The following is a 20,655-nucleotide window of genomic DNA, read 5'->3' on the forward strand; positions in this document are numbered from 1 at the left end:
TCTAAGAATCCTAAAACAACTGATCCGGAGATGCTCACCTCCTGAGAGATTGGAGGGCGAAACTGTTTGTGCAGCTCGATAATGATTCGAAGGCAAATCAGCACATTTTCCTCACTTTCAATCTGTGAAATTAAATGACGAGAAAACATAAATTTGCACAACAGTTCCTGCATTTTAAAATTTATAACATAAAAGTACCCCTTTATTCTGTTTTTCCCCCTAGAAATCAGAGTGAACATTCAAATACACTTGCAGCACAAAACAACGACCGACACGTAGTTCTGCAACAAAACCATCAGCCGTAGAAAATAAATAAAGAAATAAAAAAAGAGAAGAGAACTCGTACCTCCAGGAAGCGAAACATCACAGATAAGATGTTCTTGGTGTGTGGGCGAAGGTGTTCGTTTGTTGGGATGCGGTGGATGATTTCGAGCACCAGCTTTCTCAGTTGCTGAACAAAAAGAAAACACCTTCAAGTTAAAGCCTAAAGTGGATTCCAGCAGCAGGAGCAGCGAATACTACAGCCTTTTAAAACCCGCCTGAAAACTCACTGGTTGGCTTTTAACTCAAGTTCAGTTTGAGTTCCAGCAGATCTTTTACATTGTGGTGTTTTCTTTGTTTTTAGACTGTTATATTTGACTTGTTGATTTTTATGCGTGATGTGCATTCTGAACTCATTTTATTGATTCCTGTTTGTTTTTAACCACTTTGGTCAACCTTGTTGTTTTTAAACATGCTGTATAAATAAAATTGACACTGACCATGACAAATAATTAATTAAAAGGTAGATCAAAGTCTTTCTTGAATAATAACCAGAATTCTACTCATTTTTTATTATGAAATTCAAGTTTTCCAGGCTCATATTTGCTGATTAAATGTCTTAAAGTTATTTCTGACATTGAAAATTTTCTATGAATGATGCTTTTATCATCTGCACACTTCAGGCACTATAAAAGCCACAAACTGTGCACAAAAAGCAGACAGTAGTAAAACACTTCTGGGGGAAAAAAGTTTACAATTTTTCTTATTTGTTTAAAGTATAAGGGTTGATTTTTTCTCCCAAACAAAATCATGTTTATTTGATAAAACTGTGTTTCCATTTATAGCAAAATAAAAAACTCTGAAAGCTTCAAACTGGGCTTGCTTGTGACAGAAACATTGTATAATGTATTTATATTACATGGATAATGAGCTGCATTTATACCATTTAAGGTGATACTTTTAGAAGTAATGTGGGGTTATATAAGTTAGCATTCTTGGTAAAAATAAATAAAATCTCCCTGATACTCTCTTGTGATAAAATATTTGTGAACTTATAATAAGCAGAGAGGAAGTATATTATTTGTTTTTTTTTAACCATTTATGTTCAGTCTGCTTTTGGAACCCCAAAGAAAACATTTCAGCCTATTTTACCTAAAAAGATTTGTAAAACTGCATTCATCTAAATTGTTTCATTTAGATTTTCTTCTCAGTTGCCTAAATTTTCATCAGAAAAGTGCTGGTTTTCATCGACTTAATTTAAGGACACCGGGGACCAGTTACAGATGGTGTAACGGCCTCTTCTGGCCCTCCAGCCATACGACGTCCAAGTGTGGTCTAAAAGTTTTGAATCAGAAATTTAAAACCAAAGCTACTGATGGCCCGAATCCTAAATCTGAGGTTGGATGTGGTCAAAGAACCAAAACATGAACATCAGATTGACTTTGTCTTTATACACAAAAAAAAATCCTTAAAAAAAATTCTGTTTAATCTTTTAGAAAAATTAATGTTAATGTTTAAAAAAAATTCATGTTATTCCATACTTCTTAAGACTTGGAAAACCCTCATATTAAGTTGTATACTTTTCACAAATAAAGAAACAAGTCCAAGCTCTTGTCTTTGGCTGCATACCTGTGTAGGTTTTTCCTGGAGAAACTGCACCTCTCCATCCTGAAGGAACGTGAGGAAGCGAGGAATGATGTGTTCCAAGAAGGTGGAGTACTGAGGCGAAGACGTAACGTTCTGAAAGTGATAAGTCCAAGATGTTTTAAGATTATAAAACAACACAAACCGAAGAGGAATGTTATAGAGAAACCCGACTTATTACCAGTATCTTCATATTTTCAACATGTTTATTTAATTGTATCTGAAACAGTAATTTCCCCAAGTTCAAATTACCCCTTAAAGAGTTTTCTCCAAGTATTGACCGGGATCCTTAAAACCTACAAAATGTATCATAATCCATCTGCAGATACATGGAAAATTAATCCACTCCATCACAAGCTAAAGGCATTCATCAAACTCACCTCAAAGTTCTCGCTGACCTCCTGCATCATCTTCAGCTTAGTCTCATCAGCTGGAAGTTGAAGGACAGAGCGCTACCATTAATCAAGCTGCCTGAGGGATACAGTTCCAACTCTTCGTGGCCGTCTCTGCGTGCTCAGCGGGGCCACTCAGATCTTATCAGTTTCACTTTCAGCGTCCAGGTTAATCAAAAGGTACATCAAGAAACACACACACTCACACACACTCGCACAAACAAGCGCGCTCCCACACACTCGTACCTTTGACTGGACTAAAGCTTATCGCTCTCATCACATTGCCCATAAGCACAGAGATTCAGCGTTTATTCCACTGACACAGAGTTAAATCTTTTAAGTTGGATAAAACTTGTGATTTAAAATAAACTTTTCTTAAACCAGCTACTGTGAATCCTTCTATTAACATTTCTGTAATTTGTTTTGAATAACCTTTATTACTATCGCCCTTCAAACTCCATAAAACTTCTGATCGGTGTCAAATATTTAAAAACATTAAAATCACAACACTGTCGTTCATTAATAGAACAAAACATAAAACCTATAAACACCCGTGGACATGAGGTCTTATTGTATGCAATCATTTCTTCAGGTTTTAAAGTAGAACATGTTTCTCAGATTTAAGGAAAATCCTCAACTCCAAATTATTGTAATTTAATAACTACATATATTGAATTCTGAATTACAGATAATAATGTTTTGCAGATTTCTATGCACAATAATTTGTAACAAACCAGTTACAAAATGTGAATATAAACATAATTCTTTTCTTGATACAAGCAATGTGTTTAAAAAAGTCCTTGTGATTCCTAAACAACCTTATTTTGGCGCAGTCCTGTGACATTTTCAGGCATCTGAGGACACCCAGGTTAGTGAACTTACGTGTGTTCGTGTCCGTGAGCGCGGCAACAAACTGCAGGTACTTCTTCATCAGGGTGGTTTGGTCCACCACTGTGGGGCTGGGCGCGGGTACAAATGCCATTGTGGCGTCGGGGACAGACTGAGCAGCAGTCTGCGCTGATGTCTGTGGTCACTGCAACCTCATGTGCTGCAGAAATGAACGAAAAAACCCCACAAAACCAGAAGTCATAAAACTAACCCTCAGTCACTGGCATTAACTGCTTCTCATACATTAGGTACCACAGTGAGCAACATTTTCTCGTATATAGAAAATATTTGGAAAGTATAGAGGCGCTTTAGGCAGCTCAGGTGAGTTCTCCCATAAACCAGGGTCAAACAGCTCTATTTGCGAGTGGGTTGTAAATACAAATTACTGGGTGTTTGAGGGCCACACACAATAATTTGTAAAACTTTCAACAAGGACAGCAAGCAATCAGTCTCTCACAGTTTTCACCTAAAAAAAAAAAACAGCCTTTTTTTGGTTATTGTCCGAGCTACTCATGAAAAGATGCAAGCAGCTCTGTAGCTCCCTGTTCCAGTAATTTTTCTGGAAAACTTGCAGGACGTGTGGCACGATTTGACTTGGATTGTCTTTTCACAGTGCATTCTTCAAAACGTTCATTTAACAATGGTTGCTGCTGGCAGAATAATGAAAACACAACTTTCAGTCCATCTACTACTTTCCATCTTTTTGGCTTTGAAAGAGACATTTTGATGCTTCCTGTGAGCTTAGCTTAATGCACCTTTTGGCTGTTGTTATCTGTCTGTACTGAAGCCTTACTGAACCTTGCACAGGTTAGACAGATCAGTCGATTTCCAAAAGATTGTCTGATGTACAGGTGCAGAGTTCCACTAGCTTAATATGAGACTCAATGTACAGAAGCAGCTCAGGATTATGGCAGCTTTGTGTGGGCCAAAGAAATGTATTAAAAAGGCTGTATCCAACACGAGGCACTTGTTGAATAGGCCTGCCATAAACTGCCACCCACTGAACAATGAATGAAAGAGCACCACAAATTTCCCAAAACCAAGATAGCTAAAGTTAGTTAGCTTTATGGTATTTTATTCTTATCCTTACCTTGTTTTGTGTACACCAATTTGCCAAAAGCAATTGTTTTTTAACTGTGTGCTTTATAAATAAACTTGAACTTGAACTAAAAGTAAAATGCCAAGCATTAAAATAAAACAAATCCTGACAATTTTACTATCACACATGGCCCACGCAGGTGAAAAATTGATGTCAAGTTATATTTAAACATTAATATAATCAATAAAAAAAATGTGTTCCTTGAGTTTTGGTAACTTTTCATTTTTTTCAGAATAGTTTCATTATGTCATTATCACTTACATGAATGTAATGCAGAGTAAGGTAGAAAGCCAGTTAGGAAATTCTCATTTAAATCAAATGATAATGATGCCAATAAGTTGACAATAAATGGAACCCACAAAAAGATGTAAAAAAAAAAAACAAACTAACAAGTGACTATAGACATGTAGATGATAAAGCTAACAATGAAAAAAAGACCAAATTCTGAGAAAGCTGAGCATGTGCTACCTGACAAAAAAGTGTGTCATATTATCCCAAATTATTATTGCAAATGTCCATACCATATAAATATAACAGAAGCATAATTGTCAGGTGTAAGGAGTCAAAAAAGATTTACTGTTTTTGCATCAACACTAAACATTTTTAGAATAATTTTGTTTTCTCTTGACAGCCTAAATTTGTGTTCTCCGCTATGTTTACATGTATCACTTTTCACCACAACCAAAAGAAAAAAGCACGGGGACAAAATCCTGAATGAACAGATCGAAAAACAACACGCTGATCAACAGACGCACAGTGATGATGTCATCAGGCATCAGCTAGCACAATTTTGTAACTTCCACTAGTATTTAAGCGTTTACAACATTTCGGCGAAACATTTGAACGGTGCAATTGTCATGTTGCGTTACGCGCTCATTTATCTGCTCAGTAAGGCATCAAAAGTTGCGCACGTATGTTTTGCAGGACACAGGGCAAACGTTAGCAAACAAGCTAGCTTTTTCAAAGAATAAAAAAAAAGCGCTCGTGCATTTTAACATTACCGGCTACTTCAGATAAATCAGGTACGGGTTGCAGAAAATTAAAAAAAACCTTGGTTCTAATAAACAATGCTAAAAAGAGAATCTGCACCAAATAAGCTACAGAGTACACCTGATATTTCAGCAAAGTTTAAAAGACAAAGCTAACCTTGTGCACATACCCCAAGCCGCCGACAGGAAACAGTCTGTACTCTGTGTCCGCCGCGCTCGCTCTCTTCTTGGCACCCAAGTATAAATGTGAAATATCCCTCCGCGCGTCTCTCGTCATATCTTACATATAAAAGTAAAAATACGATATAGTAATAATTTATTGGCATTATTACACTCGGGAAGATGAAACAGTTGATGTTTGGTGGTTAAAAAAACTTGTATTGCTTAAAATGTTTTACTCTAGTACCGGCGTATTGATACAAACTGAAAACAGAGGATATAAGACCATCGTTTTCGATGGTCTTCGGGCTGTCAGGATTTTGACAGTAAAAGAAAAAGGAGAACGCTGCAACTACTATGAATATTACACTATAGAAATACTGTAAATAAACAGATTTTTTGCCGTCTCAGCTTTATTCCACTAGAGCATGGAGCTTATATATACATATATGTATTATAAGCAGGTTTAAATGAGCAAGGAGTTCGATTGTCATTTCAAATCGTGTTCAATTTACTTTTAATTAGTGCTTTACACAGCAAAGTTTGAACAATTACTTCAATATTTTTTTAAATCTACTACACATACCATAAGATAATGCATTCTGCAGATTTATTTATTTTTTTATTTTTTGTATTATTCAATTTAGAAGTATTTAAGTATGTTTTAAGTATTATTTAAGTATTTAATCAGGTTAATAAATAGCTAAAAGTATAGTATTTTTTTACCAAATATGCATGACGTTTGCACTGGTTTGGACTGCTTTTACCAGTAGATGGCAGTCCACTGAGCATGAGTCTGAAAAATGTCTTGCCACTTAGTGTTAAAAATGAATATAGTACCAGTGTTTCATCAAATATGAAAGATAAAGGAGCAGGTTTTAAAATAATTTTCTCGAAGTGGCTGTTTTTCTTAAACTAGCTATGTAAGATGGTAGCATGAAGGGTTTCAAACACTTTCTGTGATGCTTGGTAGAAGATATAAGAAAAGGAATAAATCATGAGTGAAAATTTTCGGCTTGAGTTTGGATTTTCTTTCTTTTTTATGATGAGACTTTCATCATAAACATCAAAATGTGTCTGGGGTTACGGAGAGTTAAGCATAATTTCAGCCATTTTTCTTAAAAAAAAACAACTTATCATGTTTAACCAAAGATAACTAGAATTATAAATTATTATCAACAAGCCTCTTTGTGCTATTAAATTGTATTTTCTTAAGTTAACTAAGAGGTCGTGAGGTCACAGTCCCTGAGGTTGATATTTTAAGATGCCCTCATTGTCCATTGATCACCTTAAAAGCATTTTTTTTCCACCTCACATTGTGTTTATCGGTGCTGTGACCAGAATGGTTTTAGCGACGGGCCCACAGATAATACTTGTTTTATTAGCTTTGTAATAATAAAGCTCGGCCAAGAGAGGAACATTATTTATCACATCTAATCTATGAAGCCCCTCTTCACAAGCTTTGCTAATGGGTTTTCATTCATAATTCTCTCCTTCACAGCTTTCCATAGACTGAGGCCAGTGGCAAAAAAAAAAGAATGAGATCTTCCTTTTAGTGAATGTCACACATGATGCAAAAGATAATTTGACATATAATGTGACTTTCTCATTCTCTTTTGCACCCACTGTTCCCTAAGTAATAATGATCTGCTAAAAGATGTTTGTCTCAGGCTTATTGCGCCGTCCTGTTTGTTTCATTAGTAGACTTTTTCTTTTTTTTTCTTTTTTTCTGATGGGGGCTTTATCCTAAGCTGGAGAGAGTGGATGACACACTGGTACTGTGGCTTTCCAAAACCACTCGTCTGTCCATTAGATTTGTGTTTTTCTCAGCGCACTGCCGCGCCTGATCATGCCCCCATGACAGAGCCCGATCACCTCTGCAACATTTCTTCTATAGAAAGAAGTGCACTTTCCTTATTGAGCCCGAGTCTGAATCATCCGCAGTACTCCATAATCTATTCATACATCTAAAGGCTCTATCTACATCCATCCCCCCCNATTCAGATGCTCTTCTGAGGTCTGCAAAAGAAGAGCACATGGACTCTATAACCCAGAAATGCAAAAAAAAAAAAGAGAGAGAGAGAGAATTACACTCCTCGACCTTGCAAATATGTTCTTAACAGAACATTATAAAGGGAGTGTTGATCCTCTCGTAATTAGCACCGAGTTTTTCCATTTCCACAAAAAAAAGAGCTGGCGGCCAGCACGCAGGTGTGTGTCCCCCCGCATGCGCCAGAAAAAAAGTGTGATGTCACGGCCTAATATTCCAGGATTAAATCAAAAAGGAGGCTGTCGCAGGTTTCTGCAGAGCTACCAATCTCTGCGTGCAACTAACTAAAGGTGTTGATGGTCAGTCCCCAGCTGCCAGGTTTTGCCTCCTTCCTTTTTGTTGTTTTTTTTCTGCTTTTTCTTTCATTTGTAGATAAAAGCTGTCACTGTAAAGCCTGACCTTAGTGTCGGTCACCAACAAACCCTCAGAAAAACGCTGCTGGGAATAGCCGAGGGTTTGTTTTTCTTTTGAAACTGTGGGATCTGGTTAAAACGAAGGAGGCAAGAAGATGCAAGGATCCCTCATTTCGCATGAATTATCCAAAAGAGAAGCAAAAAAAAGAACAACAAATGACTGGATGTGACGAAAGAGCGCTTTTGTTCTTGCCCACTGCCATTAAAAGTAAGGGCTCATTATCAGGTTGACAACCTTCAATCTGAACTCAGCCACCAAAATGATCTCAATCAGTCGAAGGACACGCAAACGTTTTGTGAGGATTTTCACGGCAATTTAGGTATTTAATTCAAGGAAGAGCATTCTTTGAAGGAACGCACGTCCAGCCTGAGTTTCGAACTCACATCTCACGTTTGCTTTGATCGAACCTTGAAAATAGTTTTTACATGACCTCTCGTGCAATCTGTTAGAGCTTGGGATATATGCTGTATCAGATTTTAGCTCATTATCTTCAAAATTGGTTGAATTGTAGCCATTTTTGGGGGGCTTTCTGATGTCATTTGCCTGTGGCAGCCATCTTGAATCAGGTTGACTTAAATTTTTAATTAGCTGTAGTTGTGCTTTGTTTTCATAAAAATTGTTACATGGTTCCCTTACAGTATTTTGCTAACAGACAAAGACACACGCTTGCACAGACATTATTGCCCGCCTTTTAGCTTTCAGTGGTGGATAATAATGTTGTTTTTTTACATACAAGCAGAAAAACTGCCCCCCCCCANGGAAGCAGTAGAGTTTATTAAAGTACTTTAACTTCCATGAGTCATGATGCTGTATCTCTGTGATGCATTGACTTTAATCAGCTGGAACTACCAGAGTCTGGCTCTTTTTAAAGAACACATTACTTGAATTTCATCACTCGGAAACCAACGTTTCAGTTTTCTTTTTTTCTTTTCTTTTCTTTTCTTTTTTGTTGTTTTATTACTGCATGAAATCTCTCTGACGGCGGATGTGATTAAGTGCATGAGCCTGCATGAAGCAAGGCTCAGTGGTATGTCTTCCAGTCTGCACACCGGGCCTTATTGACCTTTCACAGCTAGGCGGGCAACTGGCGCTAATTGTTTGCCACCACATCCTGTTTCCTCGCCGCTTGCCTTCATTGGAGATGCTTGCCTGCATTTGAAAGTCGTCATGTCTGCAATTCTGCCTTTAAAGACCCTCCTCAGTGTAGATATTTGGAACGTGTTCGCAAGAGCACAGAATATAATTACGTGTTTGGGCTCCTACTGTAACTCCCACGTGACTGAATGATTTCTGTACTTATTGTTGGTCTGTATACTCTTCAGCATGTGTCTCATTAGGGAAATATAACTACTGGAAACCGGAAAATGGCACTAACTGATCAGAAAGGAGATCACCTTTACCCAATTATTAATAGTGTGAATGTTGATTCAGTATTCATACTATTGTTTTCCTGTTTTTTGAGGGGTTTATTTTTTTCAAATTCTTTTTTTTTTCTTTTTGAATTTTAGATATTCATATAGTAAAACGTTCAGTTCATTCAGGAGATGGGTGCTATGACTTTTAGGTTTTGTACCTTTCATAAAACTTTTCAAATCATTACCTTTATTTACAAATATTTTCCCCGACAGAAATTCATTAGTATCTCAAACCCTTCAAAAAGGGTCTTCTCCTTAAATCTGCTTCAGCATACTTGCTCTGGTTTTGCCTTTGTATACTACTTTTAGTTTTTAGCTACCATTCTGCTATTTTTAGCTTCTAGCCTGCCTTTTAATACTTTAGTTTTTTAGCAGCATTTTGCTACTTTTAACTTTTAACCAACCTTTTTGGTTCGCTACTTTTAGCTGCAAGCTACCTTCAGCTTCTAGTGAGCATTCTGTTACTTTCAGCTAGCTTTTTGCTACTTTTAGCTAAACTTTTACTATTTTTGCTATGCCTTTGCGACTTTTTGCTTTAAGTTTACCTCTTGCTGCTTTTAGCTGGCCTATTGCTACTTTTAGCTTTTAGCTAATCTTTTGCTATTTTAAGCTTAGCTTTTACCTTCCAGTTTCCTACTTTTAACTTCTAACTAGCCTTTTACTACTTTTAGCTTCTAGTTTATGTCTTGCTGCCTTTAGCTAGTGTTTTGCTACGTTTAGTCAGCATTTGGTTACTTTTAGCTTCTAGATACTATTTTACCATATTTTCAGCTTTTAGCTGATATTTTGCTACTTTTAGCTTCTAGTTCACCTTATGCCTCTAGTGTCTTGCTAATATTAACTAGCTACTTTTGGCTTGTAGCTAGTCTTCAGCAGTCATTCAGTTCTCACTGCAAAATGATTCTTTTCTCGTTCTGTTGTTTCTTCTGACGCTTTCTTGTCTCCTTATGTGTCTCATATGCTGTCATATCTCCTCTCTTTCTAAAAAAAAATGATTCAGCTAACATTGAAAGTTCAGCTGTTTTCCCGACACTCTTCTACCTTTTCCCAGCTAATGTTCTGTAAAATGAAGTGCTGTCTCACCGGCTAACTTTCCAAACAAGCAAACAAACAATTGTTGGAGCCAACCGCTCCGTGACGCCAGCCCTCGGCAGCCAATCAGCGCGCCTCCACAGACACCTTTTTGGTAATCCGCTTTGGCGAAGCGGAGCTGTCTGTTCAGCACCACGGTGCGCGCGCTCTCCGCGCCAGAAATAGTCGCCGTTAGAACACGCAGCCTTAACGGGCTTTACGGTGACAGACTCACACTTGATCGGATTGTCTCATTCTTTGCTTCCTGGTCGACATGGCACAACCGTGAGGCAGCGTGCCTATCTCAGGAGAGCCGGGGGACCTGCTCGGGAGACACTTTTACGCACTGAGCCGAAGAGGGTTGGGAGGTCAGGGTTCAGCTCGCCCGCCGAACGTCGCAGACATGCTCCCCCTCCTGTGCGGACTCCTGTGTCTCTGCGCGCTTGGCCGCGGCCAGCCGGATGACGGGAAGCGCTACATCTGCCGGGCGATACCCATCAGCGGCGACGCCAGCTGCCCCGTGACGTTACTGCCGGACCTCAACGTCGGGGGTCAAGAAGAGGAGCTAAGGAATACCGTCATGCAGCTCCGGGAGACGATCGTGCAGCAGAAGGAGACCATCTCCAAGCAGCTGAGCACCATCACCGAGCTGACCACCAAGCTGTCCCTGTGCGCCTCGGCCACCAGCGACAGGAAGTACGGGAACAAAGGTGCGTCGTGGGGGAAGGAGAAGCAGAACACGATGGGGGACGTTCCCACGGATCCGAACGACTCCATTGACAGCCTGGGGAAAACCATGCAGGGGCTCAAGGAGCGGCTGGAGAACCTGGAGGTAAGGGGCCCGCCACGCTGCTCCCGAAGCTGAATCGGAACGCGGCGCCGCGCGTAAAAGCAGAGTGTGATTCTGGGAACGGATTTTCAGGATCAGGGCTAAGTGTTGAGTCCCTGCTCAGGGCTTGTTTATCACCATATAGCTCAAGAAAAGCTATCCGTTTGCATAATTAGTCAGCTTAGTTCAATCAGGGTACTTTTGTGTTTTGTTCTTTTGCATTCAACAGGTCGGGTGAACTCTCCTTCTTAGACACAGTTAATAATAGTTCTTCACTTCATGTTATTTTCCCCATCTTATCTTAAATTAGGTCCTTTCAGGCTGCAGTTTTAAATTAGGGTTTTCTTATGTGACAGGAAATGACGAAAGTAAAACCGTTTTGGCCAAATCTTGAAAACTGGCAATGCAAGATCTCAAATGAAATTGCTAGATCTCGCGCGATCTGTCAGCGCCCAGAATATGCGTTTGGAATGACACTCAGCTACTACCACACCACGTTTTAGTTCAATACATGCAAAAGTGACCGAGTCATAGTCGTTTTTGTGTTCTCTGAGTTCGATCAGCTGTGGTGGCCACCTTGAGTTGAGTTGACTCCAAAAGCTAATCCGTTGTTGATGGATATTGAAATATTGTTTTCTGAGAGTTTCGCTGAAATCCATTCAGTGGTTCAGGAGATATTTTGCTAACAGACAGACTACGTTTACCCCAGTAGTTAATGCCAAAGTTTTAAACAAAGATCTTGAGCGACGTGTAGTACTTGGAGCACATATTGGAGAACGCTTCCAGCTACTGGTGCAGCAAATTTCAGCTCAATATCTGTAACACTGACCGAATCGTAACCTTTTGAGTGTTTGCCAAAGCGGATTAGATGCAGCAGCCATCTTGAATCCGACCGATTCCGAAAGTTAATGTGGTGTAGATGTGCATTCAGTGATTACTTGTGAGTGTTTCAAAAAAATAATAATTCAGCGGTTTATGAGATATTTTGCTAACAGACAGACAAGTTTGCGTCCAAGAGTTATTGCCAAAGTTTTCAACAAAAATTTTGCTCAATTTGTAAAAAATTCCCACAAGTATTATTTGGGAATGGCTCTCAGCTACTGCTAAAGCAAATTTTAGCTCAATATCTGTGAAGGAGACTGAGCTATAGCCATCCAAATGCATACAAAAACATTAAACTCGAAGCACAGTAAACTGTCGCCAAGTGTGTCATCACATTATGACATTAATGTGATGTCATGACGGGACTGATGACATCATTGTCGTGTGGTGATGTGACTAACCCGCGCTACCAAAAGCATAGGTCAATCATATTGGTAAATCATTGGAAAAGTCATCAGCCTGTCGAGTCAGATATTGTTAAACTGTGATGTAAGGCATCAGCTTGAAACCCTCACGAGCTCCTGTCTGTCCTCCCGCACAGCAACAGCAGATGAGGGCCAACATATCCGGGACCTCCTTCCCCAGTGAGCTCCGCGACCTGCTGCAGCGTCGGCTCGGGGAGCTGGAGAAGCAGCTCCTGAAGAAAGTCAGCAGCCTGGAGGAGGAAAAGAGCCAGCTGTTCAACACCACGGCGGCCTACAGGCTGAAGACGGAGAGCACGCTGAACGCCCTGGTGGAGCGGATCAATGAGCTGGAGAAAGGTAAACACCCGCAGCGGGAGAACAGCCGTGTCCCTCGCCTCGGCTGTGGGACAAATGGAATAAACTTGGGAGCTGTGGGGAATAATCTGAAAAAAAAAATTGTGGCACAGAGGAAAAGAGAAAGTTTGGATGCTGTAAAACAGCAATGAAGCAACAACTACTACGCCAACATTTTAGCTCAGTATCACTAAAATGAGAGTGAGTTATACCCATTTTTGTGTCGGCTAAAGTCGATTAGATCTAGCAGCCATCCATCAACTCTAAAGGTTAACCTGCTGTGTAGCTATAGCCAATCACAACTTCCTGAAAGTTTCAATAAAATCCGTCCACTGGTTCATGAGGTATTTTGTTAACAGACAAAAACATGGTTGACTCGAACACTTAAAGGCTAAATTTTAAGCAAATATCCTACACTGTGCGTAGTAATGTCAAAGTATTTGTTAGGGTTCAATCTCAGCTACTACAACGCCAAATTTGAGCTCAGTATCTGTTAAACTGGCTGAGTTAGAGCCGTTTTTGTGTTTGCTAAAGTTGCTTAGCTTTTGCGGCCATCTTAAATTGGGTTTATTCTAAAAGGTAATCAGTTGTAGATATATATCAAATGATTACATTCTGAGCATTTTGTGAAAATCCATTCAGTGGTTCATGAGATATTTTGCTAACAGACAGCCACACAAACCTTTCTCTGTTTGTAAAATGCAGTTCTTACCAGTGTTTCCTGGACATACAGGGTGATTTCTTCTACTCCGAGCTCATTTCTTTTATATTGTTTTTTATGTCAGGAGGAGGAGACTTCAAGTCCCCCGAGCAGTTTAAGCTGTCCCTCCCCCAGCGGACCAACTACCTGTACGGCCGCATCACCAAGAGCCTGCCGGAGATGTACGCCTTCACCCTCTGCATGTGGATCAAGTCCGGCGCCAGCCCGGGTATCGGAACGCCATTCTCCTATGGCGTGCCGGGGCAAGCAAACGAGATTGTGCTGATAGAGTGGGGTAATAACCCAATAGAGCTGCTCATCAACGACAAGGTGAGTTATTAGAGTGCTGTGCTTGGTTTTATAAGCTAATTATTTGTGCAATAATTATAATAATAATAATTTAAAAAAGGAATTGACATTTAAAAAAAAATACAGTATAAATGCTGAAAGACTTAACAGAAATGTGCTGAAGAAACTGAAACTCGTTTGTTAAAACCAAAAGAAGCAGAGAACTAGTTAAATGTAGAAAAAGGCTAGTTAAAAGCTCAATGTAGCAAATACTAGCTAAAAGCGCTCAAAAGGGCAATAGCAGAGCAGTAGCTAAAAGCTAAAAGCAGCAAAAGGCTAAGCTATAAAAGCACAACAGTAGCTAAATGCTAAAAGTATCAAAAGTCTAGCTAAAAGCTAGAAAGCAGCAAAATACTAGCTAAAAGAACACATAAGGTGAGCTAAAAGCTAAACATAATGGAACAGTAGCGGAAAGCTACAAGTAGCAAAAGGCCAGCTCAAAGCTAAAAGGTGCAGAAGATCAGCTAAAAGTATCAGAAGTTTAGCTAAAGGGTAAAAGTAGCAAAACACTAGCTAAAGCACACAAAAAAAGCTAGCTAAAAGGTAGAAGTAGCCGAATGGTAGCTAAAAGCTAAAAGTAGCAAAAGGCTAGCTAAAAGCTCAAAGTAGCAGGACAGTAGCTAAAAACTAAATGTTTCAAAAGTCTAGCCAAAAGTAGCTAAAAAATAAAATAAAGTCATAGAATGAGCTGAATGTTTTGATATATGAATGGCTAAAACAGAACGGAAGTAGTTAGACTAAAAAAAAAACCCACATAAAAGTCAGGAAAACAGTGTGATCAGTATTGACTCAATAAAAGAATCCCATACGTGCGATCTCAGAGTGACGTGGACTTTGGCTGCAGGTTGCACAGCTGCCACTGGAGGTGCGCGACGGTAAGTGGCACCACATCTGCATCTCCTGGACCACCCGGGATGGCCAGTGGGACGCTTATCAGGACGGGGAGAAACTGGGAACCGGGGACAATCTCGCAGCATGGCATCCCATCAAACCTGGAGGAGTCATCATCCTGGGCCAGGAGCAGGTAAAACAAAACAAAACAAAAAAAAGTCAAACAGCGTGTGTACCGTTACTCCAGCTCTTTTAATGTGATTTTAAAAAAAGACAGAAGAGCCACTTTCCCGAGGATTTCTGTGCTTCAGAAAGACAGCATAATAGCATCCACATAATCATCTGTCTGGTGCAACAGGTTCACATTAGCCTAAAGTGTAATGTCAAGTTGTTCTGTTAATAGGCCGAGTGGCTAAATAGGCTTCTTCGCAAAATGAAGGAGGAAATGAGAAGTCGATTTCATGATGAGCACATTTAAAAACAACAAGCGTTTGAAGAGCTCTTTTTTTTCCATTATACAACATACAACTTTGGTGGGTTTTACAAACAAGAACTGGACACACATGTTTGAATTTTTTATGGATTTTTTTCTAATCCATACAGGCTAAAGTATATATACAAACACCTCCCATTAATATTTGGTTAAATGTCCCTTAGTGAGTTACCTCGACCACACACTTTTTGTTCACATGAACTGGTATAACTCTGGCTAATATTTGGCAGAATTAGAGTTCATTTAGGCTGGTGGGTTTCCCGACACGGACCCAGGCTATGAGCAAAGTCCTCAAAGTTTCAATATGGTTAAGATCGGAGCTTTGGGAAGGGCCAGTCCAGAAGCTTAATGTTAGCAGTTTTATCCAATCAGAACCCAGTTCTGTTGTGTTTGGGATCTCCGTCCTGTTGGAACCCCAGCTGGGTCCAAGTTTCAACCATTTAGCTGTTGGTTTGAGACACAGATAAATAATTCCTAATTCTTTATTCCATTCACTTGGTGCAATGCTCCAGTGCCACAGCATGATGCTACCACCTCTGTACTTGATAGCTGGTACAAGCGTGCTCAGGTCTGACTCTGATATTCATGGCAGGCTCGAGCCGCTGTGGTTTCTGTGTCGTTCCTGAACATCCGAGAAAACTCCCTTGGATGTTCCCTGTTGCTCTGAGTATTGGTCGGTCCAACGAGTGCTGTCAAACAAATCCTTTTCATGCTCCCAGCTGCAGTCGGTCATGATCACTAAGGGGATGTAAATAGGCCTTGGTCTTGTCAAGTTAAAAACATAATAGAGCATTCGGCACCACTTATTCAATGATTTAGGTTGATGAATTTGAGCGTGTTTGCATCATTTTGCGTGTGCTTAAGAGAAAATCTACAATAAACTCAATTTTGTCAACCGAGTTGTTAATTTTAAAAAATCGTGGAAGTTGTATTTCATATAATCGTCCCACCCTGGAAAAGGAGCGCTTCGAACGCGTCATTAAAAGACCAAATTTATTAAGACTTACAGTGGATGTAAGCTTTTGTACGACCAGAAAACTTATTTTCCACCCTGTTTAGCTGTCAGCTGCACTACAGCGAGCGAACGAGCTCAACCAAATCGTTTTAAATCGAGCAAATATCACAAAGACGTCCACGTGTCCTTTGTTTATAGACAAAGCACATAACACAAGCTGAAACCTCCCAAAGCTGCTGGCAAGGTTTTAGAACCTTGTTTGTGCAAAAACATGAAGAAAATGTCAAGTTGTGTAGTTTTGTGCTTTCACTTTGGGAAAACGTCCGTTCATGAAAATCTTCATGTCTGCGATTTCAAAGCAAAATGAAACACGCAACATATTACGGCGGTTAGTTTAAAGGTGGACCCGAACCTTTGCTCATCATGCCGTAAATTTCTCCAAGATTCTTCTGAGGTAGCGCTTGTGTTGCATCAAAGCAGGAAGGCAGAAGAATGCAAATGTTCCAGACTGAGGGGGATTACACGGCTTAAACATTATGGTAATGTGGAAGTGGATTAGTTTCTTTCTAATACCCATCAGGAGGTGGCTGCTGCTTTTCTCACAAAAAGAAGTAGTCTGTCACAAAAAAAATTGAAGTTCTTTTTTAAAATAACAAAATAGAATAAAGTTTATAATTTCAGTCACCGAACTAGGAATGTCGTGTCTCATGAGACAAGTGAAGAAATTGAAAGAATAGTGTAAAATCTGACTCATTCATTCAACTGGAGGAGAGTAAAATGACTTTTTTTTTCCTCTGACTTCCTCCTCCACCTAGTAGTGATTATTACTGTTGATGATGCTGTTGCTAAATGTACGCGCGGCGCTGTTTGTGGTTCTCACAGGATGTGGTAGGTGGGCGCTTCGATGCCGGTCAAGCCTTTGTGGGCGAGCTGAGTCAGGTGAACATCTGGGACCGTGTGCTGAAGCAGACCGAGATCCAGTCCATGGCAAACTGCAGCACCTACCTCCCCGGGAACGTGATCTCCTGGCTACCGAGCAACGTGGAGGTCTTCGGGAGGGGAGCTTTCAAACGCCCCTTGGAGATGTGTCAGGAGCGGCTGTCCAATTTCTGAAACTCATCATCTGTTTACCTCTCGTTTCATTAGCTGCTGTCTTCAGTGATTCAGCATTTTTCCAAAAAAAAAAAAAAACATGTCTGGCCGCTCTTACTGTGAGGTCATTGTGGATTTCATAGAAAGATTGTGATTGTGCTTCTACTTTTTTTTTTTTTTTTTGTGAACAAGTGGAATTTTAAAAATCCTGTCCGTCATGATTTCATTATGGTTGATGCAAATACTATTTCATCGACCTGTACAGTGCTGTCAGTTCTGCATTACACAGTTATTTGTATTGAATTCATTTTGCAAGGGCAAATAGCAGCAGCATCAGCGAGTGGTAACAAATCTGGTGCCGCCAGGGTTCAGTTCCAGCAGGAATGTCATATTATTTCTGCCAAGCTGACCATTTAAGGAGAAACTGATGGTGTTGTAAATGTTTGAATAATATGCTGCAAACGAAGCCTGTGTAAGAGCGCTTCTTGGGGGTTAATATGAGTCCAAACGAGGTGTTCTTAGGATGGTAAAAGCACAAACTTGAATGTAAAGAAACTCCAGGGCTCTCTCTCCCTAACATGGTTAAAATGCCTTTATTTCCTTGTCAGAATTTAATCAAAGATCAAAGAAATAGACCGCCATAGGAGCACTGGAGTTATTGGCCACGCACCATTTGCAGCCCGGGTCACAAAGAGGCTGTTTGGGTTGCCGTGGTTTGTACTCCATTTAAAGTGGCGCATTAGCCGGGTCATCAGTCGAATGCTTTGCTCAGATCCAGCGGCTAAAGCATATAGCTGATGTAAACAAGATCCAAATGGGACAAATAAAGTCAGTAAATCAGCTGAGCATGAGAAATTACAGACTTAGTGTTAAACAGTAGTCGATTTCTTGGATTTTTGCATGATCAAGTTGACAGCTGTTAAATGATACCATGAACGTAGTTGGCGCTGATAGGTCCTCCCTGATTTAAGGTGACTCCTCCTCCCACTTTGCTCTCCATTTAAGAGGAGGCTCCTCCTCCCCTCCCCGCTCGTCAACACTACCACATCACCCGTTCGATTGTAAAGGAATGCGCCATGGAAAATAAACATGCTTTAACTATTTTAGGAATAGAGTGCCTTGGGGTTTCTTGACATTCAGGTTTAAATATTAGTGTTTGAACTGCTTTCATGCTTTAGAGATTGGAGTTGTTTTGAAAATGGCCCCAATGGGATAAACTCTGGCTTGTCGACACAAGATTGACAGCAGTGTAAAGGTTTATAAAATAGTGCTTACATGAATAAGATTGGAGCTGTTATAAGGTGGTGTCAGTCGACTTTGGTCTTAGCTGTTAGCACACTGGTTTGGTCAGAATGAAGCACCGTTTCTCCAAACGGAGGTCATACGTAGAGCTATTTCCCACAAATAAGATGCTGTTTCTTCCCACTTCAGAACGGCCAGAATATCCTTTTAACATGTTTTACTTCTTCAGCACATGAGCCAAAGATCCCCCAAAGAGATTAGTGTGAAGGCATGACCTCCTTCACAAGATTCGCCCTCCCTCCGTTCAAACTCCACAAACAGGCCAATGCTCCGCTTCTATTAGGCTGTGTGGGAGTGAGTGGTAAAGCTCAAAGCCCGGCTAAATGTAATGTCTTTTTCTTTAACTAATGAATGGGCTTAGAGACACGATCAATCAAACCTCTGATCCTGACATGTTCAGTCTTTTTAAATGGATTAAAGTGGCAAAAATACTACGAGGAACTCATTCTGTTATGTGGCATCAGCTGATAGGTAGATCATCTGGGAAACATACACACAGCCGTTACTCTCAGTGCTTTCTTTCTGGCCTTTTTTCTTTTAAACCACAAATGTTCAGTTATGTTGGGAAAATATTAATTTCTGTTTGTAATACCGTCGCTGTGGGTTGTCTAATTAAGATTTGAGAAAATGTAACAAACATGTATTTGGATGTAAATTAATTGTTTTGCATAACTTCCTGTTTTGTTGTGGTGTTTTTTTCCTCTTGTTTTTCAGTGGAGTTGTAGGTTTTCCAACGTTCTAAGTGTTTTCAGCTCAAGTACCCTGTTAGACATAGCCCATCTCGTCTTGTGGCCTTCCTCTAAATGCTTAAGTGCCATTAAATATTTTCTACATGATGAAAAAAAAAGGATTTGTTTTTGCCAATATGTAAAATGGAAGAAAATAAAGAAAATAACTGTTGCAAAAAAACCAAAACAATTTATAACTGTTTCATTTGTCAGATTTACTTTTCGTATTTTTCTTTAAGGTCCAACTGTGCAGTAAACCCCAAGCTCTTGGTTGGTATCTGCTGGCCTTTGATTAAGCTTAATGGCAGCTCCACATCAGTTTAAGATCACCTTGTCTCCTGTACCTGTTAAGCTGGGGAAACAGGTGTGACATGAGCAGCTAATAAGGCAGGCTGAGTGGGATTTTTAGACTCTGTTGGCCCGAATCAAATACCAGCAACAGGTGGCATTAGCGGCGCTTAACAGATGAGGAGGCCGCAAGGTCACGTGTGACGTCACTCCCTCCTTAAAGCCTCCAGCCAATCACAAACGGCTTGGAAAAACCCCCAACAGGCTCTATTGTGGCAACGAATTAAAGGCCTAGAATTCCTTGAAGCCTTTCATGCCAGATTTTTAGACTATGTTGAGAAATGATGGATTCATAGCTGTTTTGGTCAAACCTTATAAATTACGTTAAGCACAATGTCGTGCACTCAGAGTATGTGTCGTGAATGACTGTCTGCTACGGACACACCAAATTTCAGCTCAATATCTGTAAAATTCACTGAGTAATAGCCATTTTTGTGTATGGTAGAGTCAATCAGCAGTGTCTCTGGGCAGTTTTCCACACAGTGTTTTCTTGTATGTTTTTTTCACAATCCACAGACCATGAAAACAAATTAAAGCATAAGTTTAAACAGATGGTTTGATCAACCACTCAGACTTGGAGATGTAGCCAGAGGGCGTTTTGGGGGGGGTTCTAGCTGGTCCAGATTTACGTAGGAGGCGTAGCTGATTCAAAGTCTTCAGTTGAAAATGTCAACAAGTGGATATATTTTAAAAAAAGTCACTTTCTGTGCTTAACTTATTAATTGTACAACTCATTCAACAACTTTCTGGTATTTTTTTTATAAAACATAGATGTTGAGCTGTTAACTAACATTATAAAAAAATAACAAACAAAATGTGGTGATTCCTAGGTGATTCTTGTTTTGTGCCCAGTGTTTTATGACTTTTACCCAAAAGTGATGGGTAAATGTGGGGGAAAGAAGCACAACTAGAGGACTGTTGTGATTCTTTCACACAGCTTACATAAATTATGACTCATCGTTTAAACATGAGCTGCACTCCAGCCATCAGTTTCTCATTAGTCCATC

The 20,655-nt window shown here is 39.9% G+C and overlaps 2 protein-coding genes across 6 annotated transcripts in view; one reads left to right on the forward strand and one right to left on the reverse strand.

Annotated features, from left to right (window-relative positions):
- Positions 1-5,498, reverse strand: part of LOC108237214 (transformation/transcription domain-associated protein) — a 92,804-nt gene extending 87,306 nt beyond the window's left edge. For 4 of the 5 annotated variants that reach the window (XM_017418500.3, XM_017418499.3, XM_017418498.3 and 1 more), the window contains exons 1-6: positions 5,431-5,498; positions 3,180-3,345; positions 2,286-2,335; positions 1,891-2,001; positions 347-451; positions 39-122 (exon numbers count right to left, since the gene is read on the reverse strand). In XM_017418500.3, coding sequence (XP_017273989.1) covers positions 39-122; positions 347-451; positions 1,891-2,001; positions 2,286-2,335; positions 3,180-3,279 — 450 coding nt within the window. In that variant the 5' untranslated portion in view covers positions 3,280-3,345; positions 5,431-5,498. The remainder of the gene's footprint in view (positions 1-38; positions 123-346; positions 452-1,890; positions 2,002-2,285; positions 2,336-3,179; positions 3,346-5,430) is intronic. The other variant, XM_017418496.3, reaches the window with a different exon arrangement.
- A 5,036-nt stretch (positions 5,499-10,534) lies between these two features.
- nptx2b (neuronal pentraxin IIb) lies at positions 10,535-19,480 on the forward strand. The gene is made up of 5 exons (XM_017418286.3): positions 10,535-11,214; positions 12,635-12,854; positions 13,637-13,881; positions 14,744-14,923; positions 17,061-19,480. The coding sequence occupies exons 1-5, from the start codon at positions 10,786-10,788 to the stop codon at positions 17,289-17,291; spliced, it is 1,305 nt and encodes a 434-aa protein (XP_017273775.1). The 5' UTR covers positions 10,535-10,785; the 3' UTR covers positions 17,292-19,480.
- Positions 19,481-20,655: the final 1,175 nt, after the last annotated feature.

The sequence above is a fragment of the Kryptolebias marmoratus genome, linkage group LG17 (genome assembly GCF_001649575.2).
Source record: "Kryptolebias marmoratus isolate JLee-2015 linkage group LG17, ASM164957v2, whole genome shotgun sequence".
In the NCBI taxonomy this organism is placed as follows: domain Eukaryota; kingdom Metazoa; phylum Chordata; class Actinopteri; order Cyprinodontiformes; family Rivulidae; genus Kryptolebias; species Kryptolebias marmoratus.

Bases quoted from the DNA above. Each gene is read 5' to 3' on its own strand.
- nptx2b (XM_017418286.3), top strand. From the start codon at position 10,786: ATGCTCCCCCTCCTGTGCGGACTCCTGTGTCTCTGCGCGCTTGGCCGC. The intron at 11,215-12,634 runs GTAAGGGGCCCG...CCTCCCGCACAG, and splicing joins AGCGGCTGGAGAACCTGGAG to CAACAGCAGATGAGGGCCAA. The intron at 13,882-14,743 runs GTGAGTTATTAG...CTTTGGCTGCAG, and splicing joins AGCTGCTCATCAACGACAAG to GTTGCACAGCTGCCACTGGA.